This window comes from Microtus ochrogaster, chromosome 8 (assembly GCF_000317375.1).
Source record: "Microtus ochrogaster isolate Prairie Vole_2 chromosome 8, MicOch1.0, whole genome shotgun sequence".
NCBI lineage: Eukaryota > Metazoa > Chordata > Mammalia > Rodentia > Cricetidae > Microtus > Microtus ochrogaster.
The window spans coordinates 25834205-25852701 of NC_022015.1; the positions used below are offsets into that span (position 1 = coordinate 25834205).

Genomic DNA, 18497 nt, shown 5'->3' on the forward strand with positions numbered 1-18497 from the left:
TGACAGTGGTGGTACTCATCCTTAATCCCAGCACTTGTAACACAGAGGCAGGTGGATTTCTGAGTTCAAGGCTAGCTTGGTCTATATAGTGGGTTTCAGGACAGCCAGGGTTACATAGAAAAACCCTATCTTGAAAAACAAAAACAAAAAAATCCCAACCAACCAAAAAACTATTGAACCATCTCTTAAATAAAAAATTTTAAAAGCTTTATTCTTAATGAGGTCAGGAGTGGGGAGGGAGAGAGAAAGAAGGAGGGGGAGAGAGAGAAAGAATGTGTGTCTGCCTATACAGAGGGGGTGTGGTTGGTTGGATTTTGTGATGACAGGGTTTTTGGTGTGTGTGTATGTGTGTTTAAATAGGTCTGTATAGGTCTGCCTTGTAAGTTTAATGTGATTGCCCTGTAAGGTGGGTAGATTTTCTGGTGTTGATTTTAGCTTCTTAGCTGGAAAGCCAAATCTGAACTGTGGTAAATCTACCACCTTGCAAAATCTGCTTTGAAAAGCAGCCTGGATCAGGGTATAGTGGTATTCCTGTAACCCCAGTACCTTGGATGGAAGTGACAGGAAGACTGAGTTCAAGGCTACCTCTCAGCTGTGTATGAAGACCCTGTCTCAAAAAATTTTGCCCCATATAAAATCAAACACATCACCCAAGGAAGCTTGGGAATTTTCCTTTGATAGTAATTGACTTATCTCATATAACTGAAAATAAAATGTGAATTTTAGTAGTTGATTTACTCCTTTCTCTAATTGTGAAGCTTTTTTAACTCTTTAATTTTTAAAAGACATTTGAGGCTAATAATAGTAGCTTTGGGGCTTATTTTGCCTGTTTCTTAATATTGACAAGTGATCTTCTGATATTTATATTTTAACTGGACTGAGTCAGGTTCTGTTGTCTAGTGCAAGGGTGGGAAGAGGTAATAAGAGAGCACAGAAATGAGCTAGGGAGGTGCATTTCATTTGAATAAGACAGCATGAGATGCTTAGCATTGTGTCATTGCAGCAGAACTCTCAAGTAGTCTTGATTCTAATGGATGCTTTAAGGTGAAAACCTGGAGCTGTTAGGTGCATAGGACTCCTGATACAAATCATGCCTTGATGCCATCTTCTAGAATCTGCCATCTGATACCTTTGCTTGGTGTTTTAGAGTTCATATTGAAAGCTGAGTTGAAATCACAGATTATAGAATCTCCTTCTGCTGTCTTGGGAACAGGACGGGGATAAAGGTTATAATGGACTGTTCTTGATTTGGGGTTCAGTGACTAGTTTGCTCTTTAAACTCAACACATGACTATTACATGGCAGAATGAGACTGGAGGACAAACTTGGGTTCTGATCTAGGTCAAGAGAGGAGTGGCCAACCTAACACTTGGATAGCTCTCCCTCTTTAAAGTTGTTCTTTACTGAGTTACTAATTTACATAGTCCAAATTAACCAGGGAATATTGTCTTCAGTCCTTTAAATTCCTAGTGAGAGCCTAGAAAGCAGTGTTCTGTTATGTGACTTGTATTACTTTTTGGTTAGGCTGTTTTTATGTCTTTATGTGTTTGTATCTGTGCAGTTCTATTGGATATCTGTGATCTGAGCTGGTTAATGTTCTCAAGACTGAATAGACAGTATTAACCTTGCTTTTATCTTACTTTCCTGTTATTTTGAACAAATAACCCAGTGTTGTGTGATGGAATTTTCCTGGGGAGGTAACACCTGTCTATTCACTTCAGAAAAGGAGCCCACAACAGAACAAAGGACAGTCCAGCCTGATGAACCAAAGAGTTTTATTGGGGGGGGGGGGGGGGGGGAGAGTTACTTTTAGGAATATGGGTGAGGAATTACTTATAGGACCAGAAATGACCAAAACCCAGTCCATCACGGGTGTCAGCTCATGGAAATGAAACCTGAAGCACACTGAACAGCCAGCCTATAGGCAACTCAGCAGGTTTCTTCCAGGAGGCTCAGTTGGTCTGAGCCTCTTACAGCAGTTTGCCTGGTCTCTGCTTCTTAGAGATTCTTAAAGATTGCTAAGTCTTCTCCTTCTCTTAGCAATCTTTACTGTTTATATACTCTTGGGAGTCAGGGCCTAATGAATCTAGTCAGTTTGCCTAATGAATCTAGTAAGTTTCAGGGACTTTCTGAAGCTATTTTGAGTTAACTACCTGTCTTAATAGCTTCCCAATAGTATTTCACCTCTCCTTAGAACATCCTGTTGTTTCACCTACCCTTCAAGATGAAAGGTCGTTCATCACAGAGGAAAGTGCTGCACAGCACCTAGACAAAAAGCAATTTGAAGTGTTTATTTGGTTCATAATTACAGATTAAAGTTAATCACTGTCAGGGTGGCAGGAGCTTGAAGCAACAGGTCACATTATTCATAGTCAAGAGCAGAGAACAGTGAATCTGCATGCATGCTAGTACTCATCTGTACTCATTCTGTACTCTCTACAGTCCTGCTGTGCTGCCCAGGGAAGGGTCTTCCCAACCCAGTTAACACAATCAATATAATTTCATGTAGGCCAGCCTTGAGGATCCCTCATTGAGTGAGACTCTCTTTCTAGGAAATTATACATTGTGTCTAATGGGCAGTTAAACTATTAATTATTTCATTGAAATGTCTTATCCAGTTTCTCAGAGAAACAAATAGGGGTAATTGGTCAATAAACAGAAAAATCATTATAGATCTTTTAGAGTCATTGCTGTTTATTTGGTAGTCATTATTTGGTGGTCATTTTGAGTTAGTTATATTTTTTCAGTGTAGACTGCTGCAAATGCTGTTGGAAGTATAGATGCATATATGGCTATGCCCTCTCTGGATACATATAGTTAATACTGGGCTGTCATGAATATTACAGTCAAAATGCTAAAAAGCAATACTAAAATATCTAGAAATTCCAATTTATAATACATTTTCTAAAACAGTAGCTTTACTGAAGTACTTTTTGCCCTCAATGTTTAAAGCATATTGTTCACTGCTTATTATTTAATTTATAGATGTAACACCAACCACTGCAGCAGAATTATAGAGGATTTATCACCTCAAAAGAGAATTCATATCTCTTTTACAAATTTCCTTCTGTTTCTCAATCTCCAGCTGCAGGGAATTATTAATCTACTTTATACCTGTATTTTTTCTCTTTTGGATATTTCATATAAATGGAATCTCAAAATAATGTGGTCTATGTCTAAAGTATATTCCATAGTATAGACAATGTTTTTATTCATCTGTTTAACAATGGAAGATTAGGTTGTTTTCAGATTGGCTCTTGTAGATAGTTCTGCTGTGATATGTACACACCTCTGTGGAACAGTATATTTTTGTCTGCTTGTGTAGATACCCAGGAATGAAATTGTTGGGGCATATAGTAAATATATATTTAACATTTTAAGAAATGGCCAAACTATATTTCATAGTATCTGGACCCTTTTAAATTTCTATCAACATATATATTATGCTTTTTTCACATCCTCACCAATACTTTATTGTTTTGATTATAGTCATTCTTGTGCACGTGAAGTGCTTTCTTCACTGTCACTTGATTTGTATTTATTTCATGATTGATGGTACGGAATGTTTTTTTCATGTACTTAGTGTTCATAAATCTTTGGTTAAATCTCTCATTTCCCTGCTTTTTCTAATGTCTTGGTGTTTGGTGCTCAGATCAGGACTTCAGGCATGCTAAGCAAATCTCCTACCAAGCTAGGCCCCAGCATTCTTTGTATGCTCAATCTTCAAGAGTATGTTTTCTGCTGTAGATACACTTTATGTTTCAAGTCCTTGTTTAGAGACATGATCTGTGAATGTTTTCTTCCATCCATGGCTTTCATTTTCTGATTAATGATATCTTTGAGGGACAGAAGTCTTTTTTTTGTTTGTTTGTTTTTTTGTTTATCGAGACAGGGTTTAGTCATTTTTTAAATGTAAATTTATTTATTTTGTGTGTATGGGTGTTTTGCTGCATGCATGTCTGTATACCATGCGCAGCTTGGAGGCCAGAAGAGGGTTTCAGATCCCCTGGGACTAGAATTACAGATGGTTATGATGGGGTGCAGAAGGTCCCATCTGGATACTCTGGAAGAGCAGCCAATGTTCTTAACCATTCAGCACATTCTAGCCCTAAAGTCAAGGGTTTTTTTCTTTTTTGGTTGTTTGTTTTTATTTGGTTTGGTTTTTCGAGACAGGGTTTCTCTGGGTAGCTTTGGAACCTGTCCTGGAACTTTTTCTATAGGCCCGCTGGCCTCGAACTCACAGAGATCTGCCTGCCTCTGACTCCTGAGTGTTGGGATTAAAGGCATGTGACACTACCGCCCATCAAGTCATGGTTTTAATAAGTCTTGTTTGTCGCTATTTTTTAATTATACATGCTGTTGTTGTCATGGCTAACATCTTTTGTAGTTGGTCCTTCATGGTTAGTGTTTTGTCAGCCTGATACAAGATAAGTTATTTCAATTGAGAATTTCATTTGAAAGAATGTCCCTGCCAGAGTGGCCTGTGAGGCATTTTCTTGATTAAAGATTAATATGGATGGGCCTAGCTCACTAGAGGCAGTGCCACCTCTGGGCAGGTGTTCTTGGATGCAGTAAGAAAGCAGACTGAAGCCGGGTGATGGTGATGCCCGCCTTTAATCCCAGCACTTGAGAGGCAGAGGCAGGTGGATCTCTGTGAGTTCGAGGCCAGCCTGGTCTACAAAAGCTAGTTCCAGGATAGGATCCAAAGCTATAGAGAAACCCTGTCTCGAAAAACCACAAAAAAAAAAAACAACAAAAAAAAAACCACCAAAAAGACTGAGCAAGCCAGTAGGCCTTAATGCTCATTGGCTTCTGCCTCAGTACTTGACTTGAGTTTCCGTCTGGGACCCCACTCCCACCCCCGATAAAAGATGAAGGGAAACCCTTTCCTTCCCAAGTCACCTTTGGTCATGCTGTTTTATCACAGCAATAGAAACCCAAAACTCAAACTAAGACAAGGTCACAAAGATTTGATCCTCTGTTTTTATCTTTAGAATTTTATAGTTTTAATTTTTGGAATTTAGGGCTTTGATAGTTTATCATGACCTAACTTAGTTCTGTAGAAATCTAATTGTACAGTATACTGAAAAGATTATCTTATTTTTTCCTAGACTTTTGGTTTTTCCTGTCAGAAATGTGAATCCTTTGACTTAGTGCTTGTATGAAGGAGTCCTATAGCTTTTTAAAATTATATTTTCTGATATAAACTTTAGGATCTGTTTAACAATTTTTATAAAACGCCAGCCAGGATTTTGATTGTAATTCTATCAAATGTGTATATTAATGGCAAGAATATTGTCAGGCTTGATAGTATTGAATCCTCGAATCCATGGACAGGGATTTAAATTTTTAGATATTAATTTAAACTCGCATGGTGCAGCTTGTTTATATGTTAGGTTTAGGTTGTCCTTATGGGCCCACTAGCTTCAGGTATTGAGAATTTTGTCTTGGGCTGGCAGCCATAGTGGAAGGAAAGAATTAACTCCTGCAAGTGTTTTTGACTATATATACTATGGTTCTATACACCCACACACTATAGACATAAATTTTAAAAGGTATTTCTAACTATATATCTTCACTTTGAATATATATTGGTTTTTAGAGACAGGGTTTCTCTGTAGCTTTGGAACCTCTCCTGGAACTAGCTCTGGTAGATCAGGCTGCCCTCGAACTCACAGAGATATGCCTGCTTCTGCCTCCCGAGTGCTGGGATTAAAGGCGTGCTCCACCACTGCTCGGCAAGAAAAATATTTTTCTTAAGCTTAGCAAAACTGTATATTTATTGCCCTTCAAACATTCAAATGGAATTCTGTGAACACTAAGCAATTGTAAAAGAGAAGTGCTTATATTCCTTTTTTAAAAATGTTATGTTAGAAGGTTTTGATCACAAAAATGCTTAAAACTTATTTTTAGATTTTTTCATTTTATGTATATGAGTGTTTTTCTTACATGTACATCCATGCAGCACATGTGTACCTGGTGCCCACATAGGTCAGAAGAGGTCATGGTAATCCCCCTGGAACTGGTGTTACAGACTTGTGAGATGCTGTGTGGGTTCTAGGAATTTAATTTAGGTCTTCTGCAAAACAAGTACTCTTAATCATTGAGCCTGGAAATATTTTTAATCAATTAAAGATTAAATCCCTGAAATGTTATACTTTAGAAACTCTGAAGTTTTCAAGTTTAGTTTTTACAGACCTTTTATTAAATTAAAGATAAGGTAAACTTTTTGCTGCTGCAGCTTTGTCTTTTCTTACCCCCCACAGAATTTAAATGTATTGGAGGAAAATGTGATCATTCAAATTTAAATGTCTTTCTTTACTTCAGAGGTCTTTGTTTTTTGTTTTGTTATGCTGCATGATTTTAGTGAAATTTGTGTTTGCCTAGTTTATTATATGAAAGCATTTTAAAGGATGTTAAATATAAAGAAGGAATTGTTTTTCTAGTTGAGATTTTATTGACATAAAGCTGGTGACATTTATAGTTTTGTTTTTCTGATAAGGGGTCTTATTATAAGCTAGTCTAAACGTCTCTACATAGCTAATGATTCTTGAGCTCCTGAGTCTGCTATGTCTACCTCCCGAATATTAGGATTATAGGTCTATCCTACTAGAATTCATGTGATCCTGATATTCTTAAGAACATGATGGAATATTTCAAGGCATTGTGTGTACATATAGTGTTACATCACTGGAAAAATATGGTATCTTTGTGTTTAATACTGCAAATGACATTTTTAACACATTCTTTTTTTTAGAGACAGATCACTGCATAGCCCAGGCTGGCTGTAAATTCTGCAGTGTTGAGATTATAGATGTATAACACCATGGCTGGTTTTGAGTGGTTTGAGTTTATTAAACTAACAGAGATTCTGATTGGAGATATGCTAAAGATGTCTGTTTCCAGAATGCAGGCATTAATTTCTTGACAGGAATTGCCAAAAACAAAAACAAAACAAAAACCCTACACTAAAGATTTGAAGCACTGTACTGCTGGTTCAAAGCTTACTTACCGTGATTCCATTTGACATTTACTTGGTAGGTTTTACACACGCTGGAAAGACTGGGAATCGTGGTATTCCCAGAGCTTCGGTTTACATTTTTCACTGAGGGAAGAACAATGGCAAGAAGACTGGGCATTTATACTCTCTCTAGCTAGTCAGGTAAGGTTGCACCAAGCTTTGATTTTTTTTTTGGAGAGGTAATCCACATGCTTTTAAGTTGTTCAGTCAGTCTGATCAGACCATGCTGAAAGCAATGTGATGTAAAGGAAAGATGCTTTCCCTGCTGGCAGTCAGTCAGCTTGGGCTCTAGGTACTGACTACAGAAGCTCTGTATCACTGCAGAATTCTGCTGCTTAATTAAGGGTAACAACTGTCCAAAACCAAGACCTACCGATGCCTTCTAAGCATGGTGTAACTAGAGGCTTTATGTCTGTTTTACCTTCTTCCACAGTTGTTCCAGTTGTTGGGTTCAGATAGGATGGAACTGAGCTGTCCAGCTTGGAGGAAGAATTTGACATTATACTGTTCCCTCATGACTGCACTTATGTGTTAAGGGCAAAATGCAGTCTGGCTTACTTTGAACAAATAGCCGTTGAGAAGGGTCCACAGTGACTAACTTATGAAATGATGTACCACATGGTCATGTGCTGTTAAGGGTGGCTAGAGTTGGGGAGGATGGACCTAAGTTGGTGATAATGCCATTTGAATTTGTGCACAGTAAAGTTGTTTTCACAACTTGGTTGTGGGTAGGACTTTCTCAGTAAATATAAATGTCATTTTATGAAATGTCCCTTGCTATCTGAACCTTTTTCTGATATTGGAGACTACATCTAGGATTAGATAGCAAGGGATACCTTGAGATAATTGTTGGTAAGTTTGGATATGAATGATACTTATGCATAGATACCGGAGGATGCTATTAAAATTGTCGGACTTTGCAATTTGGAGAGTCAACCTCTATGACAAGGTTTTCTTCTTGGAAATGGATTGAGATAGTATTGATTTTTACATAGCAGTTTTCCAGGAGTGGTAATAAATACTTTAAAGAGAAATTGTCTTTTCTTTTTGTGGTCTGTACAGCCTGGAGCAAGTTTGGAACAGACACACATTTTTGTACTCGCACATATTCTTAGACGACCAATTATAGTTTATGGAGTAAAATACTATAAGAGTTTCCGGGGAGAAACTTTAGGATATACTCGGTTTCAAGGTAAGCCATTCCTCAACAGCACTCTAGTAATCTTGTTTGTAGTTGTAGCTTCAAAGCACTCATTTATGTAGAAAAGGGTCACAGTAGCCCCTGGGTTTCAAAAGCAGTGGGACTGGGAGTGGGGGTTGGGTGGTAGACAGGCACTTGCTCCTTATGCTCTTGTGCTTTTTTTCTAGGAGTTTATCTGCCTTTGTTGTGGGAACAGAGTTTTTGTTGGAAAAGTCCAATTGCTCTGGGCTATACAAGGGGCCACTTCTCTGCTTTGGTTGCCATGGAGAATGATGGGTATGGCAACCGAGGTGCTGGTGCTAATCTCAACACAGATGATGATGTCACCATCACATTTCTGCCTCTGGTTGACAGCGAGAGGAAGCTTCTTCATGTGCACTTCCTTTCTGTTCAGGAGGTGAGTAGCATACTGTCATCTCAGGAACCAACCTCCTATGCCTTCCAGTTGTATGTGAAATGTGATAGGAACTGCTTTTTTTTCCTTCTGTAAACACCAGTCAGAAACTAAAACCAACCTATTCAAAAATTGGAAAGGCAGCAGGCTAGTTACTGGACTTGTAATAGAGAGTTAGGAGGAACATGTCATGGCTTTTGACTTCTACAATTTTGGGGGTGGGGTGGGAGACTGTTTCTGTGTACCCCTGGCTCATCCTGGAACTCTTATAGACCAGGCTGGCTTTGAATGTCAGAGATCCAGCTACCTGCCTTTGTCTCCCAAGTGCTGGGATCAGTAGAGTTTGTTTTTTTTTTTAAGGCATTGAGAAGGCAGGGGCAAGGAGATGAGGGGGAGACATGACCTTTCATCTGAGTGAGCTAGGGAGTCCAGAAACATAGGGATCTATGGGAGAGGCAGCAGTGTAAACTAGGCAGTAAGGATATATAAAATAATACCCAGAAAGCACACATTTTAAAAAATTTATTTTATATTCTAGTAATGACTGACCACAAAACAGTACAGTACTGAGGAAAAGAATCATAGACTATAACTTGTACAATTCTAGCCCAAATGTAATTTACCCAGGAAACTTACCTTGTTATGTCTGAAGCTCATACCTTTCTTGGTACTTTCTACAAGGGTCATGTCAAATAAATGTGTTTGGGAGGAGGCTGTTTCCTTATTTAATTGTAACCACACACCAAAAAAAGACCTGTTTTTTAATGATAAACTAACAGAAGGTTGAAGTTAGGCTGCAACGGTTGTTCACTCTTTCATTATCACTGCATCTTTAGGTTATTTCTACCAAGTATCTGACCTGCTGTGTTAACTTTGCCTTTTCTTCATTTTCCTCTAAAAGCTAGGTAATGAGGAGCAGCAAGAAAAACTGCTCAGAGAATGGTTGGACTGCTGTGTGACTGAGGGGGGAGTTCTAGTGGCTATGCAGAAAAGCTCTCGGAGGAGAAACCATCCATTGGTCACACAAATGGTAGAAAAATGGCTTGATCGCTACAGACAGATCCGGCCTTGTACATCCCTGTCTGATGGAGAGGAAGATGAGGATGAGGAGGATGAATGAAAAGAAACACACCTAAGGAGCAAAAAGACCAAAAACATCTCAGATAAGAGATGTTTCCAAAATTAGTGTGGTATTCTAAGCAGAATATACAGCATGGAGTGAACCGCACCCTGCAGGATCTGCTCCCAAGTATCTTTCTGCTCAACACCCACTGGAGATAACGAGTGCGCCTGCATGAGGAGATGGAGAACTTTGATTGAACTACAGTTTGTTTTACAAACAAAAAAACCCCTCACCAAACCCTAATTTTATTGACAGAACTTTTTCTTTCAAATTGTAAATCTGTCTATGAATGTAAAGCATGTGGTTGTGTAAGAAGTCGTGTACTAGGAAAAGTGCACCAGCATCTTCATGTTACTGAGAACATTTCCCCAGCATGGGCACTCGTAAAAAGCACATGGCAGATAACCTTGTTGAAATATTCTCATTAGAACCTGACATTCTGCTCCCACCGTAAAAGACCCGTTTTCCATTGTTTCAGAGATTTGGAAAATTTGTACAAATTATCCACAGCAAGATAAAAATAAACAAGCCTTTATTTTTATTAATAATTTAGTTCCTGTTGTGCCCAATAAAATAAAAATCAAATCCTTAGGAACAAACTTCAAGAAAAACTAGCAATTTTTTGAGTGAACTTTTACATAGAAATTGTCTTGTTTTGGTTTCTCTTTAAGTTTCCTGATTTACCCCATTCATTATTTAAATATTTATTTGTTTGGACGAGTGCCCTGTAAAGGGGGTTCTTACTAGACTCTGGGCAGGTGCGTTTGTGCACTTATTCCCTGGAGGGACGGAATAGGAGCAGGCTCAGCTTGCCACTGGGTGTCCGATTGTGTGACAGTCACTTGGACTCAAACCTGTTCTGCTCCCAGGTGGCCATGCAGAGGGTCTTCAGAATTGTCCTGTCTTTATTGTCACCTCTGCTCTAAAGCAAAAGCTGTATTAAGGGCATGCCTTTGCTTAGGCTGATTGGGAATACAGTTCAGTACAAACAGAATAAAGATTTTTAAATGCAGTAAGGTGGTCAATGCATTGAATCATCAATTTCTCTGTGTAGAGTTCAAGACTTTTTGCATGTTGGTTAGTTGTAGCCAGTATTTAAACTTAAAACTATAATCTTAGAATAAACTTATGGACTTATTTGACCACTTCAGGTATGTATTAGTACTGGGTAAACGTTTCTGTCCTATCTCAGGATCACGGCACATAGTGTCCTGCTAAGCACTTAAGACTGAGGTGGCAAGCAGTTGCTACGATAGCAAATACACACACTTCCCCTTTATTGAAAAGGCTGTGAAACCCTTTAATCTTGTTTTCTGATGAGATGGTATTGAAGTATACACAACCTGGAATACTAAAAAAAGTACCTATAAGCTGTTATGTCTTGACAGTTCTTTTCCTTGTGAACATTCAGTAAGGTGTTCCCAAGATGAAAGGTCATTGATGCTGCATGCCAAAACTGGGAAAGTAGTTTTCATTGTCGGTGACCCCATATAAATGAACTGTGGTATCAAAAATTGTAAATGTTACTGTTCCAGTAGTCAGTGTTTTCCTAGAAATTGACTATTTGGTTTTCATTTTGGTCAGTGAATGATAACCAAGTCTATAGAAGGCTGCTATTCTGTGTACTTAGCATCTGCAGCATCTGTACATGTGTACAGCTGAATTTTCAGGAGGCAGAGATCCAGTTGAGCAGAACCTCCTCTTCCAAATGAAGAAGCAACAGAGTACAGAGGGGAAAACTGGTCTCCGGGTGGATTTGCTTTGCATCCAAACCTTGTGGTGCGGAGTCAGGCTCAGGACTGAGCCTTGTCCCATGTACTGTGGTTTCGTGAGTGTCCTCTCCTAAGCTCCCTCTGTATTTATTTATTTATGACCAGCGACTCTGACCGTATAGAATTTGATGGGCATCACATTCTTCCCTGTGGGAAAGTTAAGAAATGGCTCCATTTCTTAGGCTCAAGACAGGAATGGGACTTTACGCTGTTTCTTTCTGTAGCAGCCTGGCTGGCTGTGAGAGGCCAACACATTTGGAAAATCAGCGCTATGTTAAGCTCTTGAACTAAACCAACAGCCATAATTATTGTCCCAAAAAAGTGTATACATTTTGTCAAAGATTAAACGTGGCTAGGTGACAGGTGTAGGTATCTTTAGACTGACTCTGAGCAGTAATACTTTTATAACTGTGTGGACTTTGGTTCTTTTTCTAGGCTGAAACCAGTACTTTGTTTTTATTCTGATGTTGTTGTTCTTTGGAGTCAGTTTATATATAATTATTTCTAAGGACTGTTTGAACAACCATGCTCTAATTAAACAAAACCTAGGCACACCATGGATTCAGATTTGACTTCTTCTGTTTCTAACCTTTAGGCATACTGTGCCAGACATAAAGGTCAATACTGCTGTGTAGACAGTTGGGACCTCTTTTTCATCCACATTTCATTGTCCATGTTTTTGACAAGACACATGATTGTCAAGGGTGTGTTCTTAATACCTTTCTGCTTTCCACATGTGGTCATTTCATAGGGAAGTTAGGATGGGGACGGACCCAACTGAAAAGAAGTTTGAGGGAGTATAAACTTGGAATTGTGGGACTTAAAAGCTATTTTAAAATGTAAGTAGAACTTTGAAATTCTCAGTCTGTGGCCACAGTGATAATTATCTTGTAATCCCCCGCCCCAAGCCCCCAAAAGATAAGAAGACTCACATCCTACTTTCGGGCATATTAAAGTCAAAAATTGAAAAATTTACTAGTTTGTTTCTAGAATTAACTTCACTCTAAAGCACTGCCTCATCTTTAGGATAGCCTACCTAATTTGGACTTCTCTGAGGTCAGACACTGTCACCACAAGAGTTGGAAACTGGCTGATTGACCATGTGATGACATCTCAAGGGCTTTTATATAGGTGAGATGTACTTAAATGTCAGGACTTAACAGAAATTTTAATTACTTTTTATTGAAAACTGCACTGAACGCTAAATGTCCACCTTTACAATAAACAAATACAGTAACGGTAACTCACACTAAAACAAAACATACTTCTGATAGCCATTATTTTTCTGTTTGGGACAACTTTAAAGTTTCTCTTTTGTCACAAAAACAGGAATGTACCTATACAAAGGCTCGAAATAGGCCATCTTTAAAAACAAAAAGGCAATGATTCACAAAAGACTATGAATAGAACATGTAACTAGCTGATACAAATCTAATAGGATTTGTTAAAATCAGTCACATCTAATAGCACATCTGAAGTGTTCTTGTATAAAATATCACGTGAAGAAAAGAATTTATCAATGTCTAAAAAAGTGGGTTTGTTCATAGACAATCTGACAAGTTACCATAAAAAGTGTTTCCTGAGACATAAGGAAATGCAACATTATTCTTCTTGAACCCTTCTCGTCCAAGACTTTCCACTCAATAAAATAGCTGAGGATCTGAAACTGAGAAAATATATTTGAGTACAAACAGCTTGTGAAACTTAATACTTTTTTTTTGTTCTTTTCCCTCTTTGTTTTGTTTTTGTATCATCAGAGGGTTTTACTGAACTCACAATCAGCTTTGCCTGCTCAGAGTTGAGAGACACTTCTGTACAGGAGCTTTTACTTCTTTAATCCTGCGCATGTAGATGTCTGCACAGGCACACAATGTCCTCCCCATCTGGTCAAAATTAGTCTTCCTATGGCAAAGGAAGCAACCAGCCCCTGTAGACCAAAGGGACTAGTCTTGATGGGGAACTCCTCTCAAATTTTTTTTTTATTAATATTCGAGCTTTTGATGCAACATCAAGAGCAAGTTGCTCAGGACTTGCTATGCCCAAGGGACTGATGAAGGAAAGCTCTATTTATTCTTTGTGATTTGATGCACAGATGAAAAACTTAACACACAATAACAGAAGTTGGTCGTTAATAAGTCATGTCCTAGTCTTTCCACACTTCCAGAAGCAGATACCATCTTCAGTATTCTAGCTCTTGTAGCTTTAACACTGTATCAGTGATGTCCAGGATCAGTTTTAAAGACCGCCAAATTCCTTTCCTTAGTTAATCTGTTTGCTACTGTCTCTTGGTCCCAAGTTTATCTGATTGATTACCTTCAGCATTCTCTGCTATTGCTCGTTGGGGTGCTCTCGATTGTCCCCATGTTTTGTGGGCTGATTGGGGGAGGGAGCTTGGGAAGGATGTGCCACTGTAGGGAGGTTGTGAGTCACCGGGATGCCTCCAGGGATGATCCCTTCCATTGCTGCAGGAAGCCCTCCTGGAGCCACCCCAACGATGCCTGGTGGATACCTGAGGGACACAGGGAAACAAGGCCTTAAGTCCGGGCTAGATTTACCAAAATTCTTAGCCTCTCCCCACTTCCAATCAGATATCACACAAACGTTTTGTTAGTCCTTCCCCCAAAGTAAGGTCAAACTAGGTTTTTTATATAGAACTGTAGAACCTAGTTAATTTTAAAAACTGTTTTAATCACAGCTGGGTTGGTTTTGAGGCATTTAGACCACAGGAAGGTATCTGCACATACTAACATTTGTGGATTCTGTTTAAAACAACAAAACCTAGAACTCTGTATAGGTTGGACTCAAGGTCGCATTTTGGGAAATGCCAGTCAAGTGAGGTAACCATGATTGATTTCCCTGCAGATTTCACAAAGTTCTCCAAGTTCTACGGGCTTTGTTCTACGGAAAGATTTGCTTTCTCCCTAAATTCCTAAGTCCTCATCTCTATAGTAAATGGGAGTATGGCCAGTCTGTCTCCTCTACAACCTCCATGGCTTTTCCTCAGACTTCTGCTTCCAGAACTGAGAAAACCATGTGGTTTGTTAGCCACTGAAGAAACTGATGTGATGGTTGAAGTCACAAGACAGTAGCTCCCAAGGCTGTCTGGTCCTGTGCCTCTCTGAATGTGCAGGCATGAGGCACGAGGATGAGCTGCACACAGAGCACGCTTACAGGTACAATGTGAACACAAACTCTGGAGACCCATCCTTGAGTAACTGAGGTAACAAGGATGGCATCTCACACCTCTCCAGGCTTTTGTTAAGAGCCTTCTAATCTCTGACCCTTTGCCATACATGGAAGATTCTAGAGGGCCAAAAAGTCTTACTAGTTAAAAGAATTGAGAGTGGTCCTTAGGGATACGCACGAACATGAATGAACAAGGGTTCATGGTACTGTAATGTGCACCAAGTCCATGTGAGGTCAGAAGTTAAGAGACTCAAGGCAGGGGCACATGAGGTTTTCATGAGGCTGACCTGGATTAGAGTGGGACTGTGCCACAAAACAACGAAAGCCCTGAGATAGACGAATATAGAGACCCATGAGATCTATGCGCATATACATAGCTTCTTCAGAGCTTTCTTACATATATGTAAACCAGATCCTGTCTTTCCCTAACTTGTTCAAGAACTAGGAATAGAACAGGCGACAATGTCTGCCATATTTCTAGCTGTTCTGGTTGGAAGTGGGACTCAACATTACAGTGCATAGAGATCAGCATGATAAAGGATCATTTGGCTCCAGATGGAAATGTTGCCAAATATTCACAGAGGCAGGCTGTAACTTCTTTCCCTTCTATCATCAGTGGAGTTCATTTCCCTAGAAGGGCAATCCTGGGAAACCCCACAAATGACACTGTTGCTTCCTTTAAGGGTACCTGTTCCATATCACGTTTTCTTTGGTCAGAAGAATCAAACCCGAAAGCAGTTTCCTTCAGACTTGGTATCATTATTCAAAAGGAAGCTCAGTTTGTAGGGGGCTTTCGTGGGGTTATCACCTTAAACTCTAGACAACTACTGTGAGCTTCTCGTGTATACTTTCTGCATGGAGTTTGCTGGGCTGGTCATGGGGCTGTGAGTGCACATATAATCCCAACACCCAGGAGGCTAAGGAAGGAAAGTCACAGGTTTGAAGCCAGTTTGGGTAACACAAACATACTGTTTCAAAAACCAGACCTAACAAAGCAGCTCCTCCCCGCAAAACACCCTGGAGAAGTCATTCATTCCAGGGATTTAAGGTACTGAAAACAGAATACAATATACACCGGAAGGGCTAATCTAAGGACCCAGGTTACATCAACTACCCAGGTCTGGGCTTTTCTTGCCTCCTTTTCTCCCTAAAGATGGACTTGATGCTACTAGGCCCAGAAACGTCAGTTCTCTTTCTCACCTGTATGTGGCACCATTGAGCTCGGGATGAATTGCTTGCTGGTCAATGACTGACCAAGGAGCTGAAGTAACGAAGAATTCTTTGTTGACACAGTTTCTCAAGCTTTCTGGGATGCGACCTGGAGTAAGTGGGTTATGATTAATTATAGCATTGTTTTACAAGCATGTGTTCAGTGTTGTGTGCACGCCATGGCACATGCCTGGCAGTCAGAGGACAACTCTGTGGGAGTTCTTGTGACTGAACTCAGTTTGGAAGCATGTTCCTTTAGCAGCTCGAGCTATACATATATTTAAGGCCACAAGACTTTCCTACTTAGTGGTTTCTGCCCAAGCCACTAAGAGGGCCTTTTTCCTGTCTGTCTTCTGCTACCCCCTGTAATTGAGGAACTGGATTCCTCTTTGAAGTTTAGCTCTTAGTTCATATAAAAACTAATTCAGCCAATACTTTTACCCAGCAGGACTAGAGACAACGGCACCGTATTGAGAGGGGGTGGAGGCGGCTCACCTGTGATTGCTCGGCGGATCTCAGTGGCAGCTGCTTCCCTCATCTCTAGTGATGCTTGTTCACTGTACCAGGCTGTGTGTGGCGTGCAGATGAGATTTGGTGCATCTTTCAATGGGCCCTGAGCGAAGCTGGGTGAATGGAAATGTATTCAGTAAAAAATGGGAGAAGTTTAATACAATTACTACTCATTATGGGAGGCCCTGAGGCCATTCGGAACAGGAGCTGTGTATGTCAGTCAGCAGAGAGCAGGGAAGCCTGTGTCAGATTTCATTACAAAGGGAATTGCTGAACAAGTCACAACTATAAGAGCAGGTGTGCCAGACAGGAAAAAAAAAAGCCACTTTAGGATCCCTTCCAGTCAGAATGAACACTCCAGTTTGGTGTACAGATCAAAGACACCGCCATCTTGCTCTTTTGCCTCAGCCCTCGCTAATGTCCTCTGGGGATCTTTTCACAACACTGCCGCATCTCGACCCTGAGTCCACTACGCATCACTCGCAGAATTCCCTACCCAGGTTACTTGTGCTGCAAACTGCGCCAATTCCAAGCGCTGGGCCTAGTAGGAAGCTAGAAGCATACACAGCCACACACATACCTGAAGGGCTCAGATTCGTGCACATCGAGGGCTGCTCCTCGTATCCTTCCCTCTTTGAGGGCCTGAGCTAAGGCTTTCTCATCCACCAGACCTCCCCGGGCTGCGTTCACAAGGAATGCTCCTTGCCTCATCTGCGGAAGGAAAGAAACTGATCATACGGTGGGAATCTCTGAAACGGAGGCTTAAAATAAATGTAGAAGAGGCAGTTCAGGGAACGGGGCTGGAAGTAATGGAGGCCAGGAGGCTTCCCTTCATGGGGCTATGGGGATGGAAGGTTGGAGCTCCCAGTCAAGTCATTTGGCTGCCTGAAGGGATGGATGGGAGCCCAGCTGGGCCATAGCCCCCATTTCTGCTTTGTCCCAAGGACACTTCTCTGCATACCACTGTGCCCATGAACCTGCGTCTATCCCTTCCTGTGCCCAAGGCAGGTGCTGGCAAACTCTGTCAGAGTGTAAGCTGGGTCCGACAAATCTGCTTTCTGGTTACCTGCTTAATAGTGAAGTCGTTGATGAGGTGGTGGTTATGCTCATTCAGGTTGCAGTGCAGGGAGACACAGTCGCTCTGATACAGCAAGTCCTGCAGGGTGTAGACCCTTTGCACGCCCAGAGACCGCTCTATCCCATCCTGTAAGTAGGGGTCATAAAAGATGACGCTGAATCCAAAGGCCTTGGCTCGAACAGCAACTGCCTGCCCCGTGCGACCTGTGTAGAAACAGAATATTCGGTTGAGTAAGGCCTGCAGATCCTGTGTGCTGTCCCCCTACTCTACCCAGCGACCTGAGATATTATCGTCCTTGCTGGGCAAGTGCTACCAAGTTTCCATGACAAGGTGGCTTTTAAAAAATATTTTTTTTGAGGCGGTTGGAGAGATGGCTCAGCGGTTAAAAGGTCCTGAGTTCAATTCCCAGCAACCACATGGTGGCTCACAACCATCTGTAATGAGGTCTGGTGCCCTCTTCTGGCCTGCAGGCATACACACAGACAGAACATTGTATACATAATAAATAAATGTTTTTTAAAAATACTTTTTTGAATTATATGTTTGTCTGTTCCGGCTAGTCTTATGTTAACTTGACACAAGCTAGAGTTATCTAATGGGAGGGAACATTTCAATTGAGAAAATGCCTCCATTAAGATCCAACTGTAAAGTATTTTCTTCATTAGTGATTGATGGGGGAGGACCCAGCACATTGTGGGTGGTCCCATCCCTGGGCAGGTAGTCCAGGGTGAGATGCCAGTAAGCAGCACGACATCATAGCCCCCAAATCATCTCCTGCCTCCTGGCCTGATTTCTAAGCCCTATCTTTACTCCCCAACTTGCTTTTTGGTCGTGGTGTTGTCACATCAACTGGAGTCCTAACTAGGACAGGTTGGTACCAGGACAGCGAAGGACCGTTGCGACAGACCTGACCATATTGTTTTGGGGAGGACTGTGGATGGACTTTGGAAGTCTGGGTTAGAAAAACCATCGACTGTTGAGAACTCAGTGAGTCATTTTGTAG

At 40.6% G+C, this 18497-nt stretch overlaps 2 protein-coding genes across 8 annotated transcripts in view; one reads left to right on the plus strand and one right to left on the minus strand.

The window, feature by feature from the left end:
* The window catches only part of Zranb1 (zinc finger RANBP2-type containing 1), a 67352-nt gene extending 55282 nt beyond the window's left edge, over positions 1-12070 (plus strand). For all 3 annotated transcript variants that reach the window (XM_013347874.2, XM_026781722.1, XM_026781721.1), the window contains 4 exons: positions 7042-7162; positions 8084-8213; positions 8390-8619; positions 9518-12070. In XM_013347874.2, the coding sequence (XP_013203328.1) occupies positions 7042-7162; positions 8084-8213; positions 8390-8619; positions 9518-9736 (700 nt within the window). In that variant the 3' untranslated portion in view covers positions 9737-12070. The remainder of the gene's footprint in view (positions 1-7041; positions 7163-8083; positions 8214-8389; positions 8620-9517) is intronic.
* A 604-nt stretch (positions 12071-12674) lies between these two features.
* The window catches only part of Ctbp2 (C-terminal binding protein 2), a 130563-nt gene continuing 124740 nt past the window's right edge, over positions 12675-18497 (minus strand). For all 5 annotated transcript variants that reach the window (XM_013347872.2, XM_013347873.2, XM_005351404.3 and 2 more), the window contains 5 exons: positions 17483-17697; positions 16997-17127; positions 16402-16529; positions 15898-16015; positions 12675-14020 (listed from right to left, as the gene is read on the minus strand). In XM_013347872.2, the coding sequence (XP_013203326.1) occupies positions 13840-14020; positions 15898-16015; positions 16402-16529; positions 16997-17127; positions 17483-17697 (773 nt within the window). In that variant the 3' untranslated portion in view covers positions 12675-13839. The remainder of the gene's footprint in view (positions 14021-15897; positions 16016-16401; positions 16530-16996; positions 17128-17482; positions 17698-18497) is intronic.